The sequence below is a fragment of the Castor canadensis genome, chromosome 12, assembly GCF_047511655.1.
Source record: "Castor canadensis chromosome 12, mCasCan1.hap1v2, whole genome shotgun sequence".
Classification (NCBI taxonomy): domain Eukaryota; kingdom Metazoa; phylum Chordata; class Mammalia; order Rodentia; family Castoridae; genus Castor; species Castor canadensis.
The window spans coordinates 16191081-16214555 of record NC_133397.1 but is presented as its reverse complement, the minus strand read 5'-3'; the positions used below and the strand labels follow the sequence as shown (position 1 = coordinate 16214555).

General features: G+C 44.0%; 1 protein-coding gene across 1 annotated transcript; it reads left to right on the top strand.

The window, feature by feature from the left end:
• Positions 1 to 298: 298 nt before the first annotated feature.
• Positions 299 to 10239, top strand: Osr1 (odd-skipped related transcription factor 1). The gene is made up of 3 exons (XM_020187004.2): positions 299 to 589; positions 4904 to 5599; positions 6329 to 10239. Exons 2-3 carry the CDS (start codon positions 4935 to 4937, stop codon positions 6462 to 6464), a joined length of 801 nt encoding a protein of 266 aa, XP_020042593.1. The 5' UTR covers positions 299 to 589; positions 4904 to 4934; the 3' UTR covers positions 6465 to 10239.
• Positions 10240 to 23475: the final 13236 nt, after the last annotated feature.

Genomic DNA, 23475 nt, shown 5'->3' with positions numbered 1-23475 from the left:
GTCTGCTAGGAGCTGTTTCTCTTGTGCGCCAGGCATGCTCTGGTGGGCCTAAAAACGCAGAAAAGGTCGCGTGGGACTGGCGAGGAGGAGACACAGGTCGGGAGAAGCCCGGGCCAAGCCAGCTCAGCTGCCAAAGTCGGCTGCCCGGGTCAGCAAAACTTTGTTTGTCAGTGCGCAGGCGCAGGGCAAGGTTGGGGGGCAGGGGAGGGGAAGGGAAGAATCCTAAGGCAAGGGGCGGAGGGGGGGGGGTTGCAGGGAGGGAGGAGGGAGGGTGGTGGATTAAAATAAGTAGGCGGCTCGGTGCTCAGGGATGAGTGAGACGGAGCTCGGCTTCTCTCCGGCACGTTCTCACCAGCTTGGGTTCAGACCCAGAGAGGGAGCCGGGAGTGAGGCTCACCATCCCCTGGTGGGCAGGACTGCCGGGCTGCTGAGCGCTCCCGCCTGTCGGGCGCTCGGAGTCCCCGTGTCTGGAGAGGGTTCAGGACTCCAGACCGCCAGGAGTGCCGGTGGGCTCCAGAGCTTCTGGCTTCCCGGATCCCGCGCAGCCAGCCCTAGAGACCGCTCAGCCTTGGGACCGCCGCGGAACAAGGTAACTGCAGCCCTGGGGCTCAGTAAAGCGAATGCGGGCAGTGCTCCTGGGTCCCTTGTCACAGCGCGGCGGGTGCCTTCTCTCTCGCTCAATATCCCGAAAGGAAGCTTTTCTTAACAAACGGAGGTTGTAGGACCTTTGTGAAAGTGAGAGCAGTTGCTAGCCCAGGGACTTCCTAGGCGGGGTCCTCGGCCTCTGACTTTGGGGTAAGGAGGGGAAAGGCCTCAGACACTGAACCCAGCCGTTCCGGGGCAAGGTGCCCGCGGACTTCGGAAGTCAGTCTTGGGGCCCCATTTAAGAAACCAGAGCAACTTCAGCCGACACAAACTTTCGCAAAACGCGCTTCTAGCTCAAGCTGACCTGACTTAGCTGAGAAAGAGGGGAGGAAAAGTGAGTGGATGGTCACAGCCTCAGCCTACCGCGCCAGGGACAGGTGCATGACCCAGGCGGTTACTCTTTAATACGAGTTTGTCTTTTGCGGAATTTCGCTCAGGTATGAGGCTGGTTCAATAGGAGCTCAGGGACCCGTGTCTGACGCCTGCCTGACACTGGGGCTCTGGCTTTGGGATATCCTTTATAGGATCATTCCTCTGTGTCCTTAAGGCCTGGAACTTAATGCTCAATTGTCCCTGTGAGGGAAGGCATGCAGGGGACGCGAGAACTGCTTCCCAATTCAAGACCTGCATGTGCTAGTAACAGAAACACTTTGGAGCCGGGGGCGGGGGGGGGTATCTGGAATAGAGATTGGAAGAGAAAGGAATTTTTTGCTCCCCTAGTTGTCCTCCAACCCAGCCTTGAAGGGAGGAAAATGGGAACCCGAGAACAGATAGAAGCTTGAAGCTTCTAAAATAATCCTCCTCCAAGGTCTCAGATAAGAATGAAAAACCATATTTAGTCCTTTTTCGAGGTGGACTCCGGGAATATAAACTAGCTGTAAGAGGTCTCTTTGTTGCAATAATTCGATAGATTTCACTAGGGTTTGGAGTTGCACGTTGGCTCTTGGGAACAGAACCACGTGCAAAGCTAGTTTCCCAGGTCTACAGCCTCCTAGGGAAGAGAAAGGCTGGCAAGGATGCGGAGCGACCGGTGGGTAAATGGTCTATCCTGGGCTCCTGGAAGTAATTGCGGTTTCATTAAGATTGGGATGCAGATCGCTGAGGACACAGCGGGCATTTCAGTGCGGCAGGATGGTCGCCTCTTTAGTGGGTTCTGCCGATCTCGTTTGTTCGTTGAGAGAACGCAACAGAAGTAACCGGTGCTGGTCAATCCTCCAGACAGGGGACTTGACGCCTGTCACCACTTCTGTTGGGAATTCCATGTCAAGGATGATTATCTTGGGCTGCTGCTGGGTTTCTCCAGGCGCAAACTCGTGGAGTTCGCTCCTTCCTCATTAATGCAAGCAGTTAACTCGCTCATGCTCAATTAGCCCCGAATAAACCACTTTAATAGACTCTGCACACTTCATTAATGCCCTGCATAGGGCTGGCGGCAGACCCGGGACTGGCGCTCCACGGAGCTAGGGACTAGAGTGCCCGTGCAGCACAGGGATCAGGACTCCAGGCGCGATTTGCGTTTACTGCGCATAGTCTGATGGTTACCAGCAATTACCAGGTCCAGAATCCGAGCTTCTTGCAGAGCGGATGCCTGGTCTGAGAAGAGGTGATTCCTCTTGGTTTAAAACATAGAAAGTGTTCGCATTGAGGACTAGACTAGGGGTTAGGGCAACTGGAGCGAGACAGGCTCATCCTCTCTGGCTGCAGAGACAGTATGAAACTGTTTTTCTCTTAGCTGACCGCCTGAAACCGGATCATGCACTCGGCCCATTCTTGTTACTAGTGAGAGCCACGTTTCGAACGAATTTCGTCCACGGGAAAAGTCATTGGCTGAAGCCTGGGGGCCCTGGCCTCAGAATGCTGCAGAAAATAAGAAAACCAACTGGGCCGCTGAGGAAAATAAATGGAGTGTTGGGGGAAATAAGATCGGGCAGATAGCCCAGAAAGGTTGGCTCCCAAGAGTAGTGATGACTGTATGCAGTCCTCATTTTGCCCCCCCATATGGAGTCCTAGGCCGCTTGGGTCTTTTCTGCTCCTGAAGAGCGGCAAGAAAGGCCAGGCGAGGTTGGTGGGTTCTCCCACCCAGATACCAAGCAGGCTCGCCGTGTGCAGCCCAGAGTCCTGCTGCCACCGCCGCTGACTTTGCATAGGCCAGGCACCTAGAGTAGCAAGCCTTGTCCTCTGCATTGCCTAGCGGGCTCCAGAGAGCCAGGAGGTGAGGATCTGATTTCTTGTGCCTGGAAGGCAAGAAGGGAACACCAAATCAAAGAGCACTTACCTATGTTTGGACAGACTTTTGAAACTGGCAATCTTCTCCTCCTCTTCCCCAACCTAAAGGGGTCCCAGCCTCCTCCTGGCCCAGTTACATTTTGCTTAACCCTTGTCTCAGAGCTCTGAGATGGTCTTGGTTTGTCCTGCGCAGGACTTGCACTAACAACAGTACAAATGACTCTCCCACTGGCCATCCTCCTGGCTCTGTGCAGATTTGTGCCTCCCCCAGCCTTGAAGTTGAATTAACTGCAGGCAAATCTCTGTCAGTTCAAAGTGTTTTTTATACCCGTCCCCCAGCAATACCTTGTTCTGTAGAGCCTACTACACCACCAGCCACCCTCCTGCCAGTTTCTAGCAGGAAAAGTTTTCTGGGTCAAAATCTTCCTCACTTCTCCGTGGAAGAGGCACTGCACATCCCTGCACTGGGCAAGGCATTTACAGCCTCACTGCAGGGACAGGCAGCTGAGTCCATGCCTGGGCCTTGCCCTTGGGCCTGAGGGCTAGGCCTACAGGGGTGAGTCCATGCAGTGTACGAAGGAGAGCAGTGGCCTGAACATCCCAGGGAAAAGGAATTGTAGCAGATTAGAGAAGAGGTCCAGGAAAGACAGGCTTAAAGGCCAAAGGAAGAAGTCAACAATAGAAGATGAAGACTGGACAAAGGAGAAGGGAGTTGCAAAGACCCTGTTCTGACTTCTTGAGTACCTCAAAGCTCAGATCCAGGAGTTTTGCACTTGGCTTCCCAAGGGTCACTGGCACTTTCGGCTTTTTTTTTTTTTCTCTCCCCTGAATAGACCTGAGTTAGGAGTGTCTGGGATGGGCAGACCTTCCCATGCAAACTGGAGACCCTGACAAAGGAGGCCTAGAGATGTCAGCCCTGGTCAGTTCAGTGAGGCTTTCCTCTGGTCTTGCTCAAGCACCCTGATCTTGTAGTTGGAGGGTGCACAGACCATGACAGTGGAGCGCTGGCATAGGTGCTCTTGCCTATATACACACCAACCTGCCTGCCCAGGGTTCTCTGCATACATGATCATCCTAAGCATCCCCCAAACTCCTTTCCTATGGAGAAGCCCCCTCCTATGGGACTGCACATTTGACAATAAATGAGTGTGGGTATCAGTACCTTTCTTGAGATGAAAATGATTCCCAAGGACGATGATGGCAGGAGTCAGTCTGCAAGCAGCTTCAGAGAGTGGTACTAATAGGGTTTACTAATTGTAAGGCAGGATAGCAAACTTGATGTCAAAGTTAAAAGTTTTGAGGATAATGGCATGGTTTCTTTAACTTTTGGAAGACAATTCGAAGGTCAGCCCAGGAACTTAATGTGCAGGAACCGGGAAGTTTGTGCTTTTGTGTGTTCATGCATGTAGTATGTGTGCGGTCTGTCTGTGGAGGCTCTTCAAGGGTGTGAAGTGATCCCGTGTGTGTGTGTATATGTGTGTGGTGGTCTGTATATTTTTGTAGCTAGTATTGCTCCAGTTTATCTCTGCATCTTGTCAATTCTGCTTGGGAATGTGTGGATATGTGTTTATCTGTAAATGTGCATTTCTGAGTTTCTCTGCACAAGCGTAAATGTGCTTCCAAGTCCTGTTATCATTGCAAGAGTGTAATTCAATTCTTTGTGGCCCTGTGTTTGCCTGAATGTAGGTTTCTACATGCCAGTAGCCCTGTGCATGCCTTGCTCAGCATACTAGACCCTCCTTTTAAGTTGTTTGCATCGCTTGGGATTTAGTTTTCTGCTTGTTTCTCTATTAAGTTGTGTATCTCTGCCAGAGGCCATTTGCAGAGTCACCACATCAGGAAATATTCTAAATAGAGGGCTCTCCTGCCCATCTTCTATGTGAGGGCAGTGGGCTCCGTTGTTGGGGTCTTAGACTCCCAGCTCCTTTCTTAGGGGAAAGAGAAGATATGACTAGGCTGGAATTCTGGAGGAAAGTAACTTACTCTGAACTTCTCTTTTCCTCTCTCCCCTCCTTTCTTCCTTTGTTTGCAGATCCAGACTGAGAACCTGTGCAACCGCCATAATGGGCAGCAAAACCTTGCCAGCACCTGTGCCCATTCATCCGTCCCTGCAGCTCACCAACTACTCGTTCCTTCAGGCAGTGAATGGTTTACCCACTGTGCCCTCGGACCACCTACCCAACCTGTATGGCTTTAGTGCGCTGCATGCTGTACACCTGCACCAGTGGACACTGGGTTACCCCACTATGCACTTGCCACGCTCGTCTTTCTCCAAAGTGCCAGGGGCTATGTCCAGTCTGGTAGATGCACGCTTCCAGCTGCCTGCCTTTCCCTGGTTCCCTCATGTCATTCAGCCTAAGCCAGAGATCACAGCTGGAGGCAGCGGTCCAGTGCTTAAGACCAAGCCACGCTTTGATTTTGCCAACCTGGCTCTGGCTGCCACACAAGAAGATCCATCCAAGCTCGGCAGAGGAGAAGGCCCTGGCTCCCCTGCGGGTGGTCTGGGTGCCCTCCTGGATGTGACCAAGCTGTCCCCAGAGAAGAAACCCACTAGGGGACGCCTCCCTTCCAAGACCAAGAAGGAGTTTGTCTGCAAATTCTGTGGCCGACACTTCACCAAGTCCTATAACCTACTCATTCATGAGCGGACGCACACTGATGAGCGGCCCTACACCTGTGACATCTGTCACAAAGCCTTCCGGAGGCAAGACCACCTACGGGACCACAGGTGTGGCACAGTGGGTGGCCCAAGAGAGATCTGTGGCTGCTTTTGGCTTCACTGTACTCTTCTCCAGGGATGTTTGAGTTCCCCCTACTGGGTCAAAGCTTTCTGAAAATCACAAAGGAAACCATACCATAGGAAGCTCAAGGAGTGAAAGAAATACATGATGAATAGAACTAAAACTAGATCAGATCTCTAGAGGTCCAGACAGTGTCCTCAGCCCCCTTCCTCCATCCTCAGAACTGCCTAATGGGAGTTTATTAGACGATGGGGAATGTGGCAATTGAGCACTTTAAATGTGTTATCAGTACATCTGAGAAACGTATTTTTTAGTTTTATTTAATTTTGTGTAATTTTAATGTTAACAGCCACGTGTGCTGGCGTCTGCAGAGTCTTGGACAATTCAGCTGTAGGGATTGTTGGGCCCCAGCTTCCTTGATTGAGCTCCAGTGTTGACCCAGGTCTTATAAAGAGGCTGTGCTTGTCCTTCATCCTCAAGAAGCAGGTGGTTTGTTTGCCTGGACCTATTTAGGGATCAAACATTCCCCAACCATCTCCTTCACCTTCCTACTCCATCCACAAACTCTGCATTTTTGCCTGTTGTACACTGGGTACCCCACAAACCCTTTTCCTTTGCTGACAAGCACCTTACAGCAGTGGGAGGGGATCTGGGCAGCCTTTTAAAAGCAACATTGCATCATTTTGCAAGGATTAACAGTCTGTTTCTCCCCTCAGATATATTCACTCCAAAGAGAAGCCTTTCAAGTGTCAAGAGTGCGGGAAAGGATTCTGCCAGTCCAGGACTCTCGCTGTCCACAAGACGCTACACTCACAGGTGAAGGAGCTCAAAACCTCCAAGATCAAATGCTAAACAGCCTTTGGGCAACCAGGATCCTGGACCACGCCGCCACATTCTCCAGAGGGACCTGAAGCTAAAGGCGACTGGGCATGGGCAGCGGGAGGGGCGCTCGGGATCTTCCCCCAACCCAACAATGTCCCTTGGGTCCCAAGCGCACGCGGCACTCCAGAGCCCCGCGCGGGGCTTTGACCCCGACCGCCTGGGCGGCTCCCCCAGGACGCGGCTAAACTCTTAGCCAAATGGCGGTACTCACGTGGCGGAAGGGAAACTGCATCTAAAAAAAAAAGAAAAAAAAAAAAAAAAAAAAAGAACGAAAGCTCCGCAGAGCCGCAGCGGCGCCTCTCGCAGAAGTATTACTTTTTCTATTGTTATTTTATACGTTTTCTTTATTTTTTTTCTTTGACCATATAAGCTTGTAAACTCTGACTGTGGAGAGGGGAGAGGAAAAGAAGTTCTGCGTGTAGACAACTTCCAATCCCCTCCTCCTCCCGCCCCTATCCCTAACCCCCGGAGCCTGCAAAAGTGTAATCCGTGTATCTGCTTCAGCCGCCTGGGACCGCGGGCCCGGAGCGCCCCCATTCCAGCTCTCGCCCCGCAGTCGGCCGTGGGCTCCCGGGCACTGATGGCGGGGCGGGGACCTTGCGCTGCGGGACTGGAGGGGCCCGGCCGGGGCTCCCCTGCTCTGCCGCTGCGTGACCTGCCCGCGAGCGAGCAGCCAGCCAGGAGCGGGGCGTTTTATTGCGACTGGCACTTTATGCTGACCATCGGTAACGGACATTTATCACTGGAGTTTAACTATTAAATAAACGGTTATTTTACAGGCACTGCTGGATGGGTACTTTCCCTCCCAAACCGCGGTAAACCGCTCCTTTCTTCCAGAGGAACAGGTTTCTCTGCTCCATTCCGAACTGTCTCACTCCTCTCACCTTGCCATGGTGTTGGTGGAAAAACCTCGTTCTTCCAGTGTTGGTGTGCCTCTGCCCCATCCCATTTTTTTTTTTTTAACTCTTCTCAGTCTTCTGCCTTCCTCACCTTCAAAGAGTTGCAAGTGTACAAAGAACCCAGTTTGTGGCCCTCACTCAGGCTGCCAGAAATCCCAGCATCTCAGGCTGCTGGAATCGTTTAGGAAACAGAGCGTCAATCGGGCCACCAACAACCGGCAGTTTTCCTACCCACGCGGTAGCTTCTGCTCTGGAGTGAACAGACCTGCCTTCTCAGAGCCTCAGAACAGTACTGTCATGGGTCCCCCCGGCCCCACGCGTCTGCAAATATTCGATTCCTTTGCCTCTCCAAACTTATGTCCCTTGTTCCTTTCCTGAGAACTTTCTCTCCGTGCTCCCCCCTCCCATCCTCCCAATTCCGGGTAAGGGGCAAGTCCCAACCCGCATCAACCACTCAACACCCGCGAAGATTCTCCCTGCAGTTTTAAAGTCTGTGAGGGGCGGACGCCTTGGGAGGCCCGGGACGCATTGCAGGAGAAATCTGAGTCTACCCTTCGCAAGCAGAACCTTCCCCCGGGCCTCTAGTTTTCCCACAATTAGAGGCCAGGCCACCGGGGGCTCTACCGCCTGGAGGCTGGGCGGGGCTCCCCAGCTCCAGCGCCCGGGCCGCGGGACCGCGCAGACGGTGGCGCCCTCGGCCTTTCCCAAGTCAAACGTGGCCTCCGGCTTTTGCGCCCAGGGAGCTGAGACCACTAGGTTGCTTCCTTACAGCTGGGAGCAAAAACCCCAGCCAGCAGCAGGGCCCTGCGGACTGAGAAAGCTGGCAGGAGCTGCAGGGGGTTAAAATGCTGTCTGCCTCCCAAGGTCGGCTCCATTCCCTTCCCCTGGTACACTCCCAGGCCCTGTGCGGGATAGAACTAAGTGGTCCAGGAACCCAACTTGGCATTGTGGCTTTCTGGGCTAGCGTAGATGAGCCTGGCCTTCTGCATTCGGAGTCACGCTGCCCCCTGCTGGACAGGCGTGGAGGGCCCTGTCCTACTGGGGCACCTCACTTTGTCCTGCCCATAGTTCCACGGAACTCTGAAGCAGGCCCCTGTCTAACACTCATCTGTGTATGCAGGACGCTGTCTGGTCAGGATTAGCCTGTGGAAATCTCCCCTTAATAGTCAAGAACCCAATCCCTCTTCCACCCAAGTCCACAAGGACTCTGGCTAAGACAGAATGATTCCCTTCTCCTGGAGACTTGGGACCTTTGGATAGTGGAAAGAGAGTTTGTCAGTGAATTTTGGGCGTTGATGGTATGGGCCAACTACCACAAGCTATGAGCTGGTCTGTGCTTGACTATGGTCTGTGCTAGGGCCAATAGCAGTGGTCATATGGTTTCCTTTATATGCGTCCTGGGAGGTGTGGTTGCTCCAAGGGTTGAGCGCTGGCGCCCATACACACACACACACACACACACACACACACACACACACACACACACACAACTTCTAAGAGCCCTCCCTAGTTTGTTTTTTTTGGGATTCTGTCTTTCCTGGGGATTGACTAATTTTGCTGGTCCCTGCCCCTTCTAGGAACACAGAGCCTCTGCATTTAGCCGGTCCTGGTCCTCAGGACACCATGAATACTTCCCAAATGCGGAGGTCTGCCCAGGATGCCTTCCTTTCCCACCCACCCCTCTTCTTGCACGGTGAATCCTGGCCGCACCTTGAGTCCTGAGCCTCAGAGCCTTTCAATATCAGGTGTGCATCTTGGTAAGAATGGATTTCCAGGGCAGAATTTTTAATACGGGGAAGACAATGAGGCAGGGTGCTAGGCAGAGACCCCCAGTCCACCAAGAATGCCTCAGCCTGCTCTACCTGCAGTCGCTGTCATCTGGGTGGACCCAGGGACCACTTATTAGTGTCGTTTGTTGCAGTGATTCATGGATTGTTCAGAAATAGCAACTGCAGTTGGAAAGGTAGGTTGTGGCCACAGGCAATCAGACTCAGAGGCTACAATTCCCAGGTTATGTGGTTGGCTGGTACTCAGTATGGGTGACACAAAACATGCAATTGAGAGGGCTACAACTTTTGAGTGGGCTTTCCTGCATGCTCCCAATGATCCTCCCACAGTCCTGGAAAGTCTCAACTCTCCTCTCCCGGCTTCACTCCCCACCACAATAAACTTCTCTGTCAGAATGTCTGTCATAAGCGCCCAGTAGGTTTTCAGGAGCAAAAGAGGTGGCACTGACTAGCTGGAGTTCAGCTGGGTCCCATCCTAAAGCTATTAGGTCAGCAGGTTGTGTGCTGCGCGGGAGGTGGAAGAGGTACACGGTCTGGGCTGATCTCCCTTTGGAGAGTAGAAGGCGAAAGAGACCCCTGGTGCATCTTGGAGCTCGCTCTGGGAAGGGTCAGAAGCGTCCTGAAGAACATTCCTTTTGAAATGTAGCTAGAGGTTTGGAGAGCTCTAAAGTGCACAAGTTTTCCCGTGCACTTCTTTGCTGCTGGATAAGAGGTAGACAAAGTGGGATGGTTTCAGTAACCTTGATGTCACCTGTGAAATCTTAAGTCCCCTAGAATCTTGGCTTCCGGCTCAAAATCGTCTCGTTTCACCTTCCAGAGCTAGGACGCTGTGATGTCATGGCCTGCTCCCATGGCATGGTCACACAGGCCTCTGGAAACCAGAGTTCAAGGGGATTGCGATATCTACAGCAGCAACCCACTTACGTAGCTCTATGACGTCACAGACTGGCCCCTCCCAGAGCGGTGATACCCAACTTCCCACCCCGATCCGCGAATCTTTCTCTTGGTCAAGGTTTAGTTCCTATCAACTGTATCTCCAGACTCCCGGCACTGGCACTGTTAGGTGCCCCGAGTGAGGACAGCAGCAGTGTCCTCCTCCCGAATCCCGTGGTTTAGAATGGTCTCCGCCTGCAGAATTTCAGGAACCCGCTGCCACCCAACCTCGCCCTGCCCACTAGGGCATTGCGCACTTTGTCCGCCTCTCTGGCTTCCTCCCCGCCCATCGCGCAAGCGCTGTGCGCATGCGCGAAAGGAACTCGCCAGCCAGAGCGGCGGGGGCGGGAGTGCAGGGCCCTGCGGAGGTCCCGGCAGTCGCTGCTGAGCTCCTTGTTTTAGGCATTCTGAGTTCTATTTTCAGGGATTGCAAACTCATGGGGACACTGAGTGTCTCACCGCTGGCCTATGTGGGCGCTAGAGATGCAGGCGAAGAAGGGATAGCTCTGCGCTAATGCAGTCTGGAGACCCTAGGGACTCTATGACATCTCCAATCCAAAGCAGCAGTGATCTGTGGAAAGTGTCTAGGATCCGTGTCCTAGACTAGGATCCGTGTCCTAGACTAGGATCCGTGTCCTAGACTAGGATCCGTGTCCTAGACTAGGATCCGTGTCCTAGACTAGGAAGTCCATTGCGGTCTCGCCCTTTCCCGCAGGGTCTCTAACACAGAGAGGTCTGCGCTTCCAGCCCCACAGAACTTCTAGAGGCGAGGTCTTTATTTCCCACCCAATTCAACTCCGGGGAGAGTCGAACAGGCTCAGTTTGTGTACGTTTCAGATGAAAAATTCACCGGACATGAGATGCTAGGTTGGGGTTAAACTTCATGTCAGTGACAGAGGAAGAATTGGAAACGATGTGTTCTTGGAGGCAAGGGGCCAGGAGAGCGAGTTCTTTTCCTAGAACACAAGCTTTGGGCAAGTCCCCGCATTTCTGAGTCTCGGTTTTCTTCCTGTTGTGGGGATAATGCTCTTCCACTTCCTCAGTCAGTTGATATAAAGGTCAAAGGCATACACATTTTGTAATGTATTCATTACTCGAACTAAAGGTTGGACCCTAATGTGTTATAGAACAACTTTGGCATTTGTGAACCATGCTAATGTATTATGAGAAATGCTTCTGTCAGCATCCTGCATCCTGTCCCCCAAGCCACCTTATTCCTGGAAAAGTCTCCCCCATCTTCATTTAATCATAACCCAGGGGGCCTGAAATGGGATGAGAAAGGGAGAAGATGACTCAGACTGGTGGTCTTCTTGAAGCCTCTGGGAAAACTTGAAAGAAGTCATTTTCAGTTCTGTGGGGATCAATGGATTAATCGGTTCACAAATTAGATTTGGTTGGGAAGAGGAAGTCAGGACCTATGTAGGAGTACTACTCCTTACTGGTTTGTAGCGTATGCTCTGGGAGTATAAAAGAACTTGGGCAGATAGAAATGTGGGGCAGAGGCAAATGTGACTGCTTAGGTAGCTGAACAAACAGCTGCAGGCAGAGTGAAAGACCCCAGGATTAATGCTTTGTTTGGCTTGTACAAGAGTACCCTAAACTAAGAAGAAAGAGGTCACACGTTGTGATTACATGGAAACATCTGCAGAAATCTTCCTTTCTCCCAGTCACCCTAGTCCTAGCTATTTGCTGCCATTCTTGAACATTTTGCCTGGAGAATGCTAGGTACAGTTCTGCAGTGAGAATACAGGATTAACCCAGAAAAGTGCTGTGGATGGATGATAGGGTGAGAGTTTTTTTCTCTTTTCCAAATAGGAACTTACTCTCAGCAGCTCTGCTGTCTCTGGGGATGTATAAAGTACAATTAATTTCTTTTAAATGTTTGCTTTGATTGAACTCTTCTGCTAGTGAGATAAGATAAGGGGTTTTTGTCATGATAAGGGCAGGGATGGATTGCTTTTTGTCACTTGTAGGATTGGGTACCACTTGGAACCTATAGGTAGTGATGAAATGAAATGAGAAGCAATAGGGACACAGAAAAATACCAGTGGACATAGGACAGGAATGGCTAGACTCTTTACTTTTCAAATACCCAAAGAAAGAAAGGAACTTCCAGACTATTTGGTCCTGGCTTTGAATAATGAAATTTATTTGGGAGGTTGGCCCACTTCTTATTAACCTGGGTGGAGAGCTTAAGGTCTTTTGTGCTTCAGTATCTTGATGTACACATAGCACTTCCTGAAGGTCTACAGAACCAAAGCTGGTATGGTGCAGGGTGCCATTTTTGTAGCCTTGTTGTTGAAAAGATCACTCAACACTGAAATATTTGAGCACAGACACTCAAGGATGGTTGGGGCTGAGTGCTGGTGGTTCATGCCTGTAATTCTAGCTACTTAGGAGGCTGGGAACTGGAGGATTGCCATTCCATGCCAGTCCCGGGAGAGAAAGTTTGCAAGAACCCATCTCAACGTGAAAAAGTTGGCATGGTGGTGCATGCCTGTCATACAGTTAACAATGGGATGTATAAAATAGGAAGATCATGGTCCAGACCACCCTGAGTAAAAGTGAGATCCTATCTCCAAAATGACCAGAGCAAAAAGGGCTGGAGGCATGGCCCAAGTGGTAGAGCACCTGCCTAGCACATGCTGAATTTAAATCACAGTACTGCTAAAAAAAAAAAAAAAAAAAAAAAAAAAGAAGAAGAAAAAAAAAGAAAAGAAAAAAAGATAAAAAAGATGGTTGAGGAATCTAGAAGGGTTATTATCGCTAACCATTAGGAAAATCTGTTTTCATACGGTCCATGTTTTTAATTATAAGATCTATGTCTTCTACATTGTTTAATTTTTTTGATTTCTTTGCTAATTCTCAACTTTAATACTTTAGTCTGTATACACATACATAAATGCAAAATTAATCTGTTTACAATTATTGTGATAAAGTATATTTTGCTATCAACTTCTATATTCTTATTTTTTTAGTTCAATTTTTGATGCCTGTTTCTTGACTTTTAATTAAGATAATTAGTTTTAGATCAAATTCTTTTGTGGTTACTCCTAGATATTTAGCATGCTTACTTAGCTTAAAGTCTCAAATTAATCCATAACATCTATTGACTCCTCAACAGTATAATGAATACTTTTAACACTCAACAAAATCCCCCTCTCCCTTTTCTTTGCACTAATGGGGTTTGAACTCAGGGCCTACCACTTGCTATGCCTGTGCTCTACCATTTAAACTGTTCCCCTAACTCTGTTTTGCTTTACTTGTTTTTCAGGTAGGGCCTCAGAAGTCCTTCTATCCATGCCTACTGAGATTTGGGCATGTAACACCATGCCTGGCTAAGATCCCAAATTAAATGTCACCTCGACCTCATTCAACTCTTCACCATACCACCTTTCTCCACATTCCTTGACTTGGATACACTAATCCATTTGCACTTTAGGTGGCTCCTTTGAGAAAACAGCCTATCCTTGAAGCCAGGCTGACTGGGCTTGGATTTGTCTCTCTTGATGATCAAGACTCAGGGGTACTCCTCAGTGTGGTGGTAGGGACAATGGTAGTGGCTGGGGTTTAACCAGTGTGGAAAAATATGAGGCAGTGGCCAAGTTTCTCCATCCAGGAAACCAGGAAAGTTTTTACTGCGAGCAAAGGATAATTTTTATTTTAATCATCATGAGTATTTATTTAACTGGGCCAAGGGGGATTGGAAGTACTGGGAAAGGGCACTGTATTGCAGTATACTACTCCAGCATCCCTGACCCAATATTTTAATCTAAACATTTTCAAACATGTAGAAAAGTTGAATTTCATAGTGAATGCCTGATCACCCAACACATAGATTTTACAATTAACATTTTACTGTATTTGATTTATCATATGTGCATCAGTCAATTCATCCTTCCAAATTTTTTTAAAAAGAAAATTTACAAACATACAGAAAAATTGAAATAATACAAGGAGTAAGTTTAGATCTTCCTCAAAGAGTCAGTAGTTGACAATCTATTAAATTTGTCTTGTTTTCTCTCATGTTGAATATAGACCTAATACAAATGCAAGCAATGTTATGAAAAACAGGTCACATTAAGTGTAGGGCCCATATAAGAGAAGAAGGGTAAAAGATGGAAGTCAAGAAGGTGAATTCAGTTGATGTACTTCCTATACAAGAATAAATACAGAATTTTTAAACCTGTTGAAATTACCATAAGAAGAAGACTAAGAAAGAAAGGGGAAAAATAGAGGAAATGAACCAATTTGGGTTACAATACACATGAACATGGAAATGCCACAAGAAAACTCCCTGTGTAGCTCTTACACAAACAGAATATTATTTTTTTTAAAAAATCAGAGAACAGGGAGGCAGAACAGATTCTGTCTGAAGGGTTGATACCACTGGGAGTGGGAGGATGTGGGAAAAAGGGTGTAGGAGGGTGAATATGGTGCAAATACTGTGTACACATTATGTAAATGGAAAAATGAGACCTGTTGAAACTATTCTAGGAATGGGGGAAAGGGGAATAAGGGAGAATGATGGAGGGGGTAAATTCAAGAACGATATATTTGATATATTGTAAGAACTTTTGTAAATGTCACAATATACCCCCAGCACAACAATAATAAAAAATAAATATGTTTTCTTGTAAATCTTTCTGTCTGAATTATTTGAAAGTTAGTTTAATACCTTATTATAGTGCATCCCTAAATATTTTTATGATTTGGATTTGGTCTGTTCCCTGAAGGTTCATGTGCTAGAAGTTTGGTTCCCAGTGTGGTGTTACTAAGGTAATAGAAACTTTAAGAGGTAGAAGGGAGTTATGCACAGGGCAAGTCACCCTCAGAAGAAGTGGACATAGTTCTTGCTGGACCCCAGTTAGTTCCTGTGAGCCAGTTTTCTAAGAGTAAATCTGGCTCTAAATCCCTCCAGCTTCTTGTCTTGCCATGTGATATCTTTTGCACAGATTGTTTCCGTTTCTACTTCTCTGCTATGCTGTGCCAGCCATGGGCACCTTCACCAGAGGTGAACACATGAGGACACCTGATCTTGGGACTTTGGTTTCTAAAACTGTGAGCTAAATAAAATTCCTTTCTTTATAAAGTACCCAGTTTAAGTATTTTGTTGTAGCAATATAAAACAGACTAAGGCAAATACATATTTTAGGATTAAAGCCATTATCCTATGTAATTACCATACTGAAGAAAATAAAAAAATTATTTCAACAATATGATACATCATATCATCCATATTATATCATCCAATGATATAATGATATATTCAAATGATAATGATATATTCAAATTTCCATCTACATTCAAATTTCCCACCTTTGAATTTTTTCATATTACTATGACAAAATACTTGGTATAGTCTACTTATTTGGACTCACAGTTCTGGTGAGGAGAATGTGGCAATGGCAGGAGCACATGTTGTAGTGAGTGGTCACATTTCAAGTTAGGAAGCAGAGAAGGATGGAACTGGATTCCACAATCCCTTTTAGGTATGCCCCCAATAACCTAAAGACCTCCCACTAGGCCCTGCCTCTTAAAGCTCCACAGAACCTCCCAGTTCTACCACCTCTGATCATTGAGGAAAGCCACCATATTCAAAACATATTAGATTACTTTTTACATGTTAGTACATATCATACACAGAAAACTGATATTGGGATAATGTGTGTCTGTAGTTCTATTCCGTTTTATCACATGTATATGTTCCTGCAATCACCACCACAATTGACACAGCTATTGCATCATCATAAAGATCTATTGGTATGCATTCCTAGGAATATATCTGAAGGAATGTGTGTCAGGATACAATAGAGACACTTGCACACCCATGCACTATTTATTGAAGCACTATTCAAAATATTCAAGAACTAAAAATAGAACTAGAAAACCTCTTGCAATTGCTTTAAGTAGGGTGGAGAGGAGGCTGAGGGTTAGAGACAATGGGAACAATGTAAATAATGTACAATATAAGTCTAATAGGAATTGAGACTACAAATCCCTTCTGATAATGAATATATCCTAATAAAACAGTTATAATAAAAAAGTGGATAGAGTAGATATTCTTGTCTTGTCCCCGATTTTAGAGGAAATGGTTTCAGCTTTTCTCCATTTAATACATCATTGACTATAGGTTTGTCATATATATAGCCTTTATTATGTTGAGGTAAGTTCCTAGTTTTGTCAGGGATTTATCATGAAGGGATACTGAATTTTGTCAAAAGCTTTTTCTGCATCTATTGGAATGATCATGTGATTTTTGTCCTTGATTCTGTTTATGCCATGTGTTATATTTGTTGATTTGTATGAAAAATCCTTGCATTCCTTGAATGAAACTAATTTGTTCACGGTGTATACATCTTTTTAATGTATTGTTGAATTTGGTTTGCAAGTATTTTATTGAGATTTTTTTGCCTCTATGTTCATAAAAGAAATTGGCCTACACTTTTTGTTTCAACCTTGTCTGGTTTTGGCATGAGGGTAATACTGACTTCCTAGAACGAGTTTGGTAGCATTCTTTCCCTTTCTATTTCACGGACTATTTTGAGTACAATTGATGTTAGTTTTTAAATGCCTTGTAGACTTTGGCAGTGAATTTATTTCATTTTGGATTGCTCTTTGTTAGGAGACTTTTTATTACTGTTTCAATCTCATTGATCATTATAGATTTTTAACTGGTTGCTATCCTCTTGAGTCAATTTAGGCAGGTCATCTGAGTCTAGAAATTTATCTATTTCTTCTAAAATTTCCCATTCCTTAGAATATAAGTTTTTAAAGTATTCCCTGATGATCCTCCTGATTTCATTGATGTTTGCTGTTATATCCCTGTTCTTATATCTAATTTTGTTGATGTGGGACTTCTCCCTCCTTTTTTGGGGGGGTTAGTTTGGCCAAGAGTTTATCAATTTTATTTATCAATGAAACAACTTTAAGTTTCATTAATTCTTCATACCTTTTTAGTGTTTAATTCATTAATTTCTGCCTTAATTGGTCTTATTTCCACCTACTTTTTGGGATTGGCTTGGTCTTGTTTTTCTAAGAGCTTAAGGTACAACATTAAGTTATTTATTTGTAACCTCTCTCTTTTTTTTATGTAGATACTCAAAGCTATAAACTTTCCTCTCAGCACTGCCTTTGCTATATCTCAAGGGTTCTGGTTGGTTGTGTTTTCATTTTAATTAGATTTTAAGAACTTTTTTATTTTCCCCCTCATTTCTTCAATGACTCACTGGTCATTCAGTGATGTATTGCTCGGTGTACATTTATTTGGATATTTTGTATAGTTTCTTTTGATGTTGAGTTCTACTTTTATTTCATTGCAGTCTGTTGGAATGCAAGGGATTATTTCTCTTTTCTTAAATTTGTTTAGACTTATTTTATGTCCTAAAATATGATCTATTTTGGAGAAAGTCCCATGGGCTCCTGAGAAGAATGTATATTGTGCAGCTGCTGAATGAAATACTCTATAGAAGTCTGTTAAGTCCTTTTGGTCTGTAATTCACTTAATTCTAATGTTTCTTTGTTGACTTTTTTGCTCTAGATGACTTATATATTGATGTGGTATTGAAGTCTGCCACCATTATTGTGTTGGGCTCTATCTGTGCTTTTAAATCCAGTAGTGCTATTTAATGCAATTGGCTGCACCAATATTTGGCATATATGTGTTAACAGTTGTTATTTTGTCTTGACAGATTGTTCCTTTTATTAATATGGAATGACCTTCCTTATCTCTTCTGACTAATTTTGGTTTGAAATTTTCTTTATCAAATGTTTGTATAACTACTCCTGCCTGCTTTCAGGATCCATTAGCTTGGAAGAACTTATTTCCAATTTTCTCCCTAAGCCAATGTTTGTCTTTGTCAGTGAGATGCATGTCTTGTAGTCAACAAATGGTTGAGACAGAGTTTTGCTATGTATCTCAGGCTACCTTTGAACTCTCAATCTTCTGCTTCAGCCTTCATGTGCCACCACACTCAGCTTCTTCATCTTCATGTCATTAAGTTTATAAAGTTTTGTTGTGAAGATTTTTGGTATCTTTAGTTTGTACTCTTTGGGCTTTCCTCAGATTATTTAATCTGTAGGTTTATGTCTTTTTCCATACTGGAAACATTTCAGCCATTATTTCTTCAAATACTTTTTCAGTTCTACTCTCTTTTTTCCTCTACTTCTTAAACTTCAATTCTACAAATATAAAAACTTTGTTGTAGTCCCACAGGTTTCTGAGGTTCTGTTCATTTTCCTATTTTTCAATCAGTTTTCTTTTCTTGTTCAGGTGGTGAAATCTCTATTATTTTACCTTCCAATTCACTGATTCTTTTCTCTGTTCCTTCCATTCTACCAGCCCATCTATCAGAGTTTTTTGAAAATTTTTAATTATTGTGTTTTTTAAAGATCTAACATTTCCATTTGGTTTATAATTGTGTGTTGAAACATTTTTATGATGTCTGCTTTAAAATCTTGTTGGTAATTTCAATACATGTGTCATGTTGATATTGGCATCTATTGATTATCTTTTCATTTTTCAAATTTATCTTTTATTTTTTCAAATTTCCTGGTTCTTTGTGTGATGTGATTTTTATTGGCTTCTTGAAACTTTTGGCATTATGGTATGAGAATCTGGATCTTATTTAAATTTGTGTCAGCAACTCTCTTCTGACTCTGTGCTGATGGTAGAAGAAGGAGAACCTATGAAACTATGGTGAGGGGGTGAAATATGAGGCTCCTCTGCCTATGTCTGTTTTAGAGGAGCCTCCCAGACAGAGACGGGGAGAGGCACCCTTTTACTGCTCCCCACATAGCTTCTACTGAGAGTGATGGTAAGGTTTGGCTTCAGATGGACTCCTCTCAGAGACTACCTGGGCAGGGGAGTGAGGGGAACTTTGTTATAGCTGGACTACCATGGAAGTCTAGGCTCCTGATGCAGTCTTTGGTAACTGGTAAGCTGTGACTTTTTGAGTATTTTCTTGTATAAGTGCGTGAGTATTGCCTTAAAGAACTATATCTATACTAAATAACAGGTACATTTGTTCACACATTTCTCCACAAGTTCTCACTTCCTGAGGTTGGTTCTCTTTTCATTTTTCTAAGGTGATCTGGGTTGCTACTTTAATGTATTGCAGTGTTTATAATTTCAGAATAGATACTTGTTCCTTTATATTTTGAAATTAGTGCTCTGGAGTGGTCTCTTATTATAAAATTGTAAGCCCTTTATCTATTTGCAAGTATTGGTATTTAGAGTCCTTGTGGATAAAAAATAGTATTGATATTTTTAGGTTAGCTTCAACTTTTTGAGTTTTACCTCAGTAAAATTGAGTCATATTATAAAAAGAAAAAAATCTAATGAATCTGTTGACTTGGAGCATAGCTTTCTTTTATACCTGATTCCCTTGTCTTGTATCAGATTATAATTTTTAATATAAATTTGTGCATATAATTTTATGCATAATTTAATTTTTGGCTATGGAATTTCAGGAATCTGTTCAAAGTTTCCTAGAATTTAGGTTAGTTTCCTTTAGTATCAAAATATTTCCAAAAGAGAGAGAATTTTTTCTCTTCCAAAATTGTACCATATGTATTTTTTAATGTTGATTTGTTTAGGAAGAGAAAAAGCTATCAAAGTAAGAACTTCTCTTCAGTTAATATTCCTCATTGGTTAAGATCTATTGAGTCCTTGCCTTTCGCAAATAAATGTTGATACAACATAAAGTTTATTTCTATAAGTCTAGGGAGACTGAAGTGAGTAACCTAGGTAGAAGGAACTAGGAAATCTTTGTCTCAGTACACATTTTATTGCAGGATTTTTCTGGGTCATCTGAGTCAAATCCTATCTTATATCAGAGCCTTAATTCTTACCTGTCAATGAGAATAAAAATATGTATCTTTTCTAACTTCAACAGTTTTAGCTAGAAAAAATTGTACCTTAAACATAGATAATATTGTTAAAACTACTTATCACTTTTTATTGAGTCTTAAAATGTATCTGCAAACACTACCAGCTTTTTAGCTAGTTTGGTCTCAAAAATATCTCCGACAAAGAGAAAACTTGGGATAGATATCAAAAAATTTTTAGACTTCATTTCTAGGATCCATCATGTCCCTCATTTCTATTAGTGAGAAACAAATTTATTTTTCTCTCCTAGACATTGATTCATTAGCTGTCCTGGTGCTAGACATATCATGCCTGTGGATTCCGGCAGAAATAAGTCTTTTACATAGTTGAGAGGATGGTGTGGCAGACAGACCTTGATTAAAATAACTGTGATTATAGAATCAATTTTATGTTTGGAAGTATGCTGAAACATTTGGATCTCCTGCCTTGTCTCAGAAGCACAATAAAGCCAAACCACTGCTTTCAAAGTAAGAACAATGATAAAAACAAAAAGTTACAATAATTAGCATAAAGGTTTGAATTATAAATATGTGATTGTCTAGAAACAAATGAAGTCAAAGTCACTTCATGCCAACCATATTGCTATGTTAAAGTGGGAATTTTTGCAGAAGACTACCCTTGTGATACATAGAATCCTGCCACCATGCCCATGATGGACAGAGATTCTTCCTCCATCTGTAGATGTGGCAAGGAAGTAACAAAGATTTCCTGCAGATTTTATCTTCTATTTATACTCTTAAGAATTTGAAATTAGGGAGTGAGCCAATTACTATGTAGGCTTTAGCTATGAATATTAAAGACATCTTATGGTTGGTTGCTAAACATACTTTGGACAGGCATGAAAAATGTAAAGCAATACCTAGAATTTTCTTTGTGTTTGTAAAATTGGTTTACTTCTATACAAATCATTCCGGGCCACATGATAGGGATGGGCTAGGTAAGAATGAAACATGGACATCAGCAATGGTCTATTGGCCACAAGCTAGGCATCTCCAGCGTTGTTAGTGCACCAATTGAGGAGAGCAGGTGAAGTCCATTCTGTCCTTTCTAGCTTTGCTTGTCTCTTGTTTCTCTTGAAGCACACTCATCTATTAGTGGGAAGGCTGTATGTTTTATTTCCATTATACCTCATGTTTAAAATGAAACATTTCAAATGATACTGTTGAAAATTTAGAAAGATGAATAGCATAATCTTGCTAATTTGATGAAGATGAGACTGAAAAGGAGGCTTTTATGGAGTGTCAACCACTCACTGAAGAACTTCTTAGCAAAGAAAAAGGAGGGGAAATGGGGCCTTCATGATTTATCCCAAGAGATGGTAAACTTTTCCTCATTTTCTGTAGAAAATAGGGCCTCTAGAAGGGAGGTAGGGATCTGTTCTAAGGAATAATTCCAAGCCCTGTGAATTTCTCCTTCAGCTTCTTTTGCTTTCTCTCACGATGAGATTGGGGAAGTGGCCTAGACAGCCCTTGGGGTAAGTGAACTTTCCCTGGTACCTCTGTGCCAAGGTGTGGGAGCTGAAGTCAAGCCTCTGCTGGTGCCCTCTGTGGTATGTGGCCTATCTACAAAGCTGGTCAGATTGCACTGGAGGAAGGGCTCTGTCCTCCCTGCCATCCTTTGAGTAATCCCCTCATCACAGTCACCTCCCAAGGCTGCTGCTGTGTCACAGGATGTGATGGGCAGCCTGTCAAGGAGATTGTGAGTGCATTAGCAGGATTAGTACTGAAGGCAAGTACTGTAGCATTTCCAAAGTTCACCCAAAAAGGAGGGGAATGGGCTGCTTGGCTGCCAAATTGGGCAGGCACAGGCTTCAGAATTAATGTCACATCTGGGAATGGCCCTGAAGTGGTCGGAGGCACAAAAGAAGCATTGTATACTTATGCTTATGTGTTTTTATTCCATAACAGAGTTTAATTTATAATTTTAGTAGACGGATGCTAAATGTTCTTTTCAATATCATTGATAAACTAGCTGAAATACTGTAGCAACCCTTTAGAACCAGATGCTTTGTTCTTGCCAGTTGTTTAAATATGGGTGATTTTATTTCTGGTTGCTAGAATAATATATCCTTGTTTTGGAACCTTTGGATCAAAAGGTATAGGGAGAAATTTTAAGTACTCAGTTCTTTTGCTAAATGTTACCTCTCCTATCATTTGTATGCCTTTCTGTAGATTTATACTAAAGTTGTGATCATATAATATATTTGGGTTCATTTCCTTTTTTAAAAGTTATTGAATCTTAAATATCTGTCAATTTTCTTCTTTAGTGAAATGCTTAATAACTATGAGATATTTTATGTGATTATATTTGCATTAGTATTCTATTGATGTGCAACAAATTACCGCACACTTAATAATTTAAACAATATCCATTTATTAGATCTCGGTTCTATAGGCCAGAAGACTACTGCTCAGTTTCTGACGAGGTCAAAATCAGAGTGTCAGATGGGCTGAGTTCTCGTCTGGAGGCTCTGGGAAGAATCTGTTTCCAAGCTCATTTTTTTGACAGAATTTAGATGCTTGATGGTGTAGGACTGATGCTTTCATTTCCTTATTGGTTGTTAGCTGAAGACTGATCTTAGCAGCATAAGCCCATGCAGCTTCCTTGACATGTGGCCCCTCTATCTTCAAATCAGCAATGTGCTTTGAGTCATTATTGGGTTTTTTTGTCTTTATTTGCATACAATAGTTGTACGGGGTGGGGGGGTACATTGTGACAATTACATATGTACTTACAATGTATCTTAATTAGATCCAGTCCCTCCATCATTCTCCCTAATCCTCCCTCCCCCTTCTTAGAACAATTTCAACAAGTTTCATTATTCTTTTTTCACACATGAATACAAAATACATCCACCATATTTGCCTTCTATCACCCTTTCTGTTTATCCTCACACTGTCATATACTCGTGACATGACTTGTTTTGCCTCCCTTTCCTTCATTCTTTAAAGTGTGTATTGATTGTTCAAAGGGGTTTTGCTTTGGTATTTCAGGCATGTATGTTTGATGGTTTAATCAGATTAGCACCCTTTATTATTTTGTGTTTTGAATCTTTGACTTTCTCCTCTGTGATCTGTTGGAGAGAACGCTCCACTTCAAGGGGCTTAAATGATTAGGTCAGGTCCATAGAGCAATTTCCTTACCTTAAGGTCAACTGTGTTAGGTGATGTAACCTAATCAGGGAAGTAAAATTCATTGCATTGATAGTCCCCATCATTACACAGGGCATGTGTGTGAAGGACAAGACATCTTCAGGACATCTTATATTTCTGTCTATCACAATACTGGAATTTATTTAGCAGTTTTCATGTTTTTAAAAATGTGTTTCTATTTTTTATTAGTAGTATAAATAATGTTCTTGGATTAATATATACTTAATGTTAACTTCATAGATGGAAATGATTTTTATAAAAATTAACACTTATTTCTAATGAAGTTAACAATTTTTACATATTTTTGGACATTTGGATTTT

Bases quoted from the DNA above. Each gene is read 5' to 3' on its own strand.
- Osr1 (XM_020187004.2), top strand. From the start codon at position 4,935: ATGGGCAGCAAAACCTTGCCAGCACCTGTGCCCATTCATCCGTCCCTG. The intron at 5,600-6,328 runs GTGTGGCACAGT...TTCTCCCCTCAG, and splicing joins GACCACCTACGGGACCACAG to ATATATTCACTCCAAAGAGA.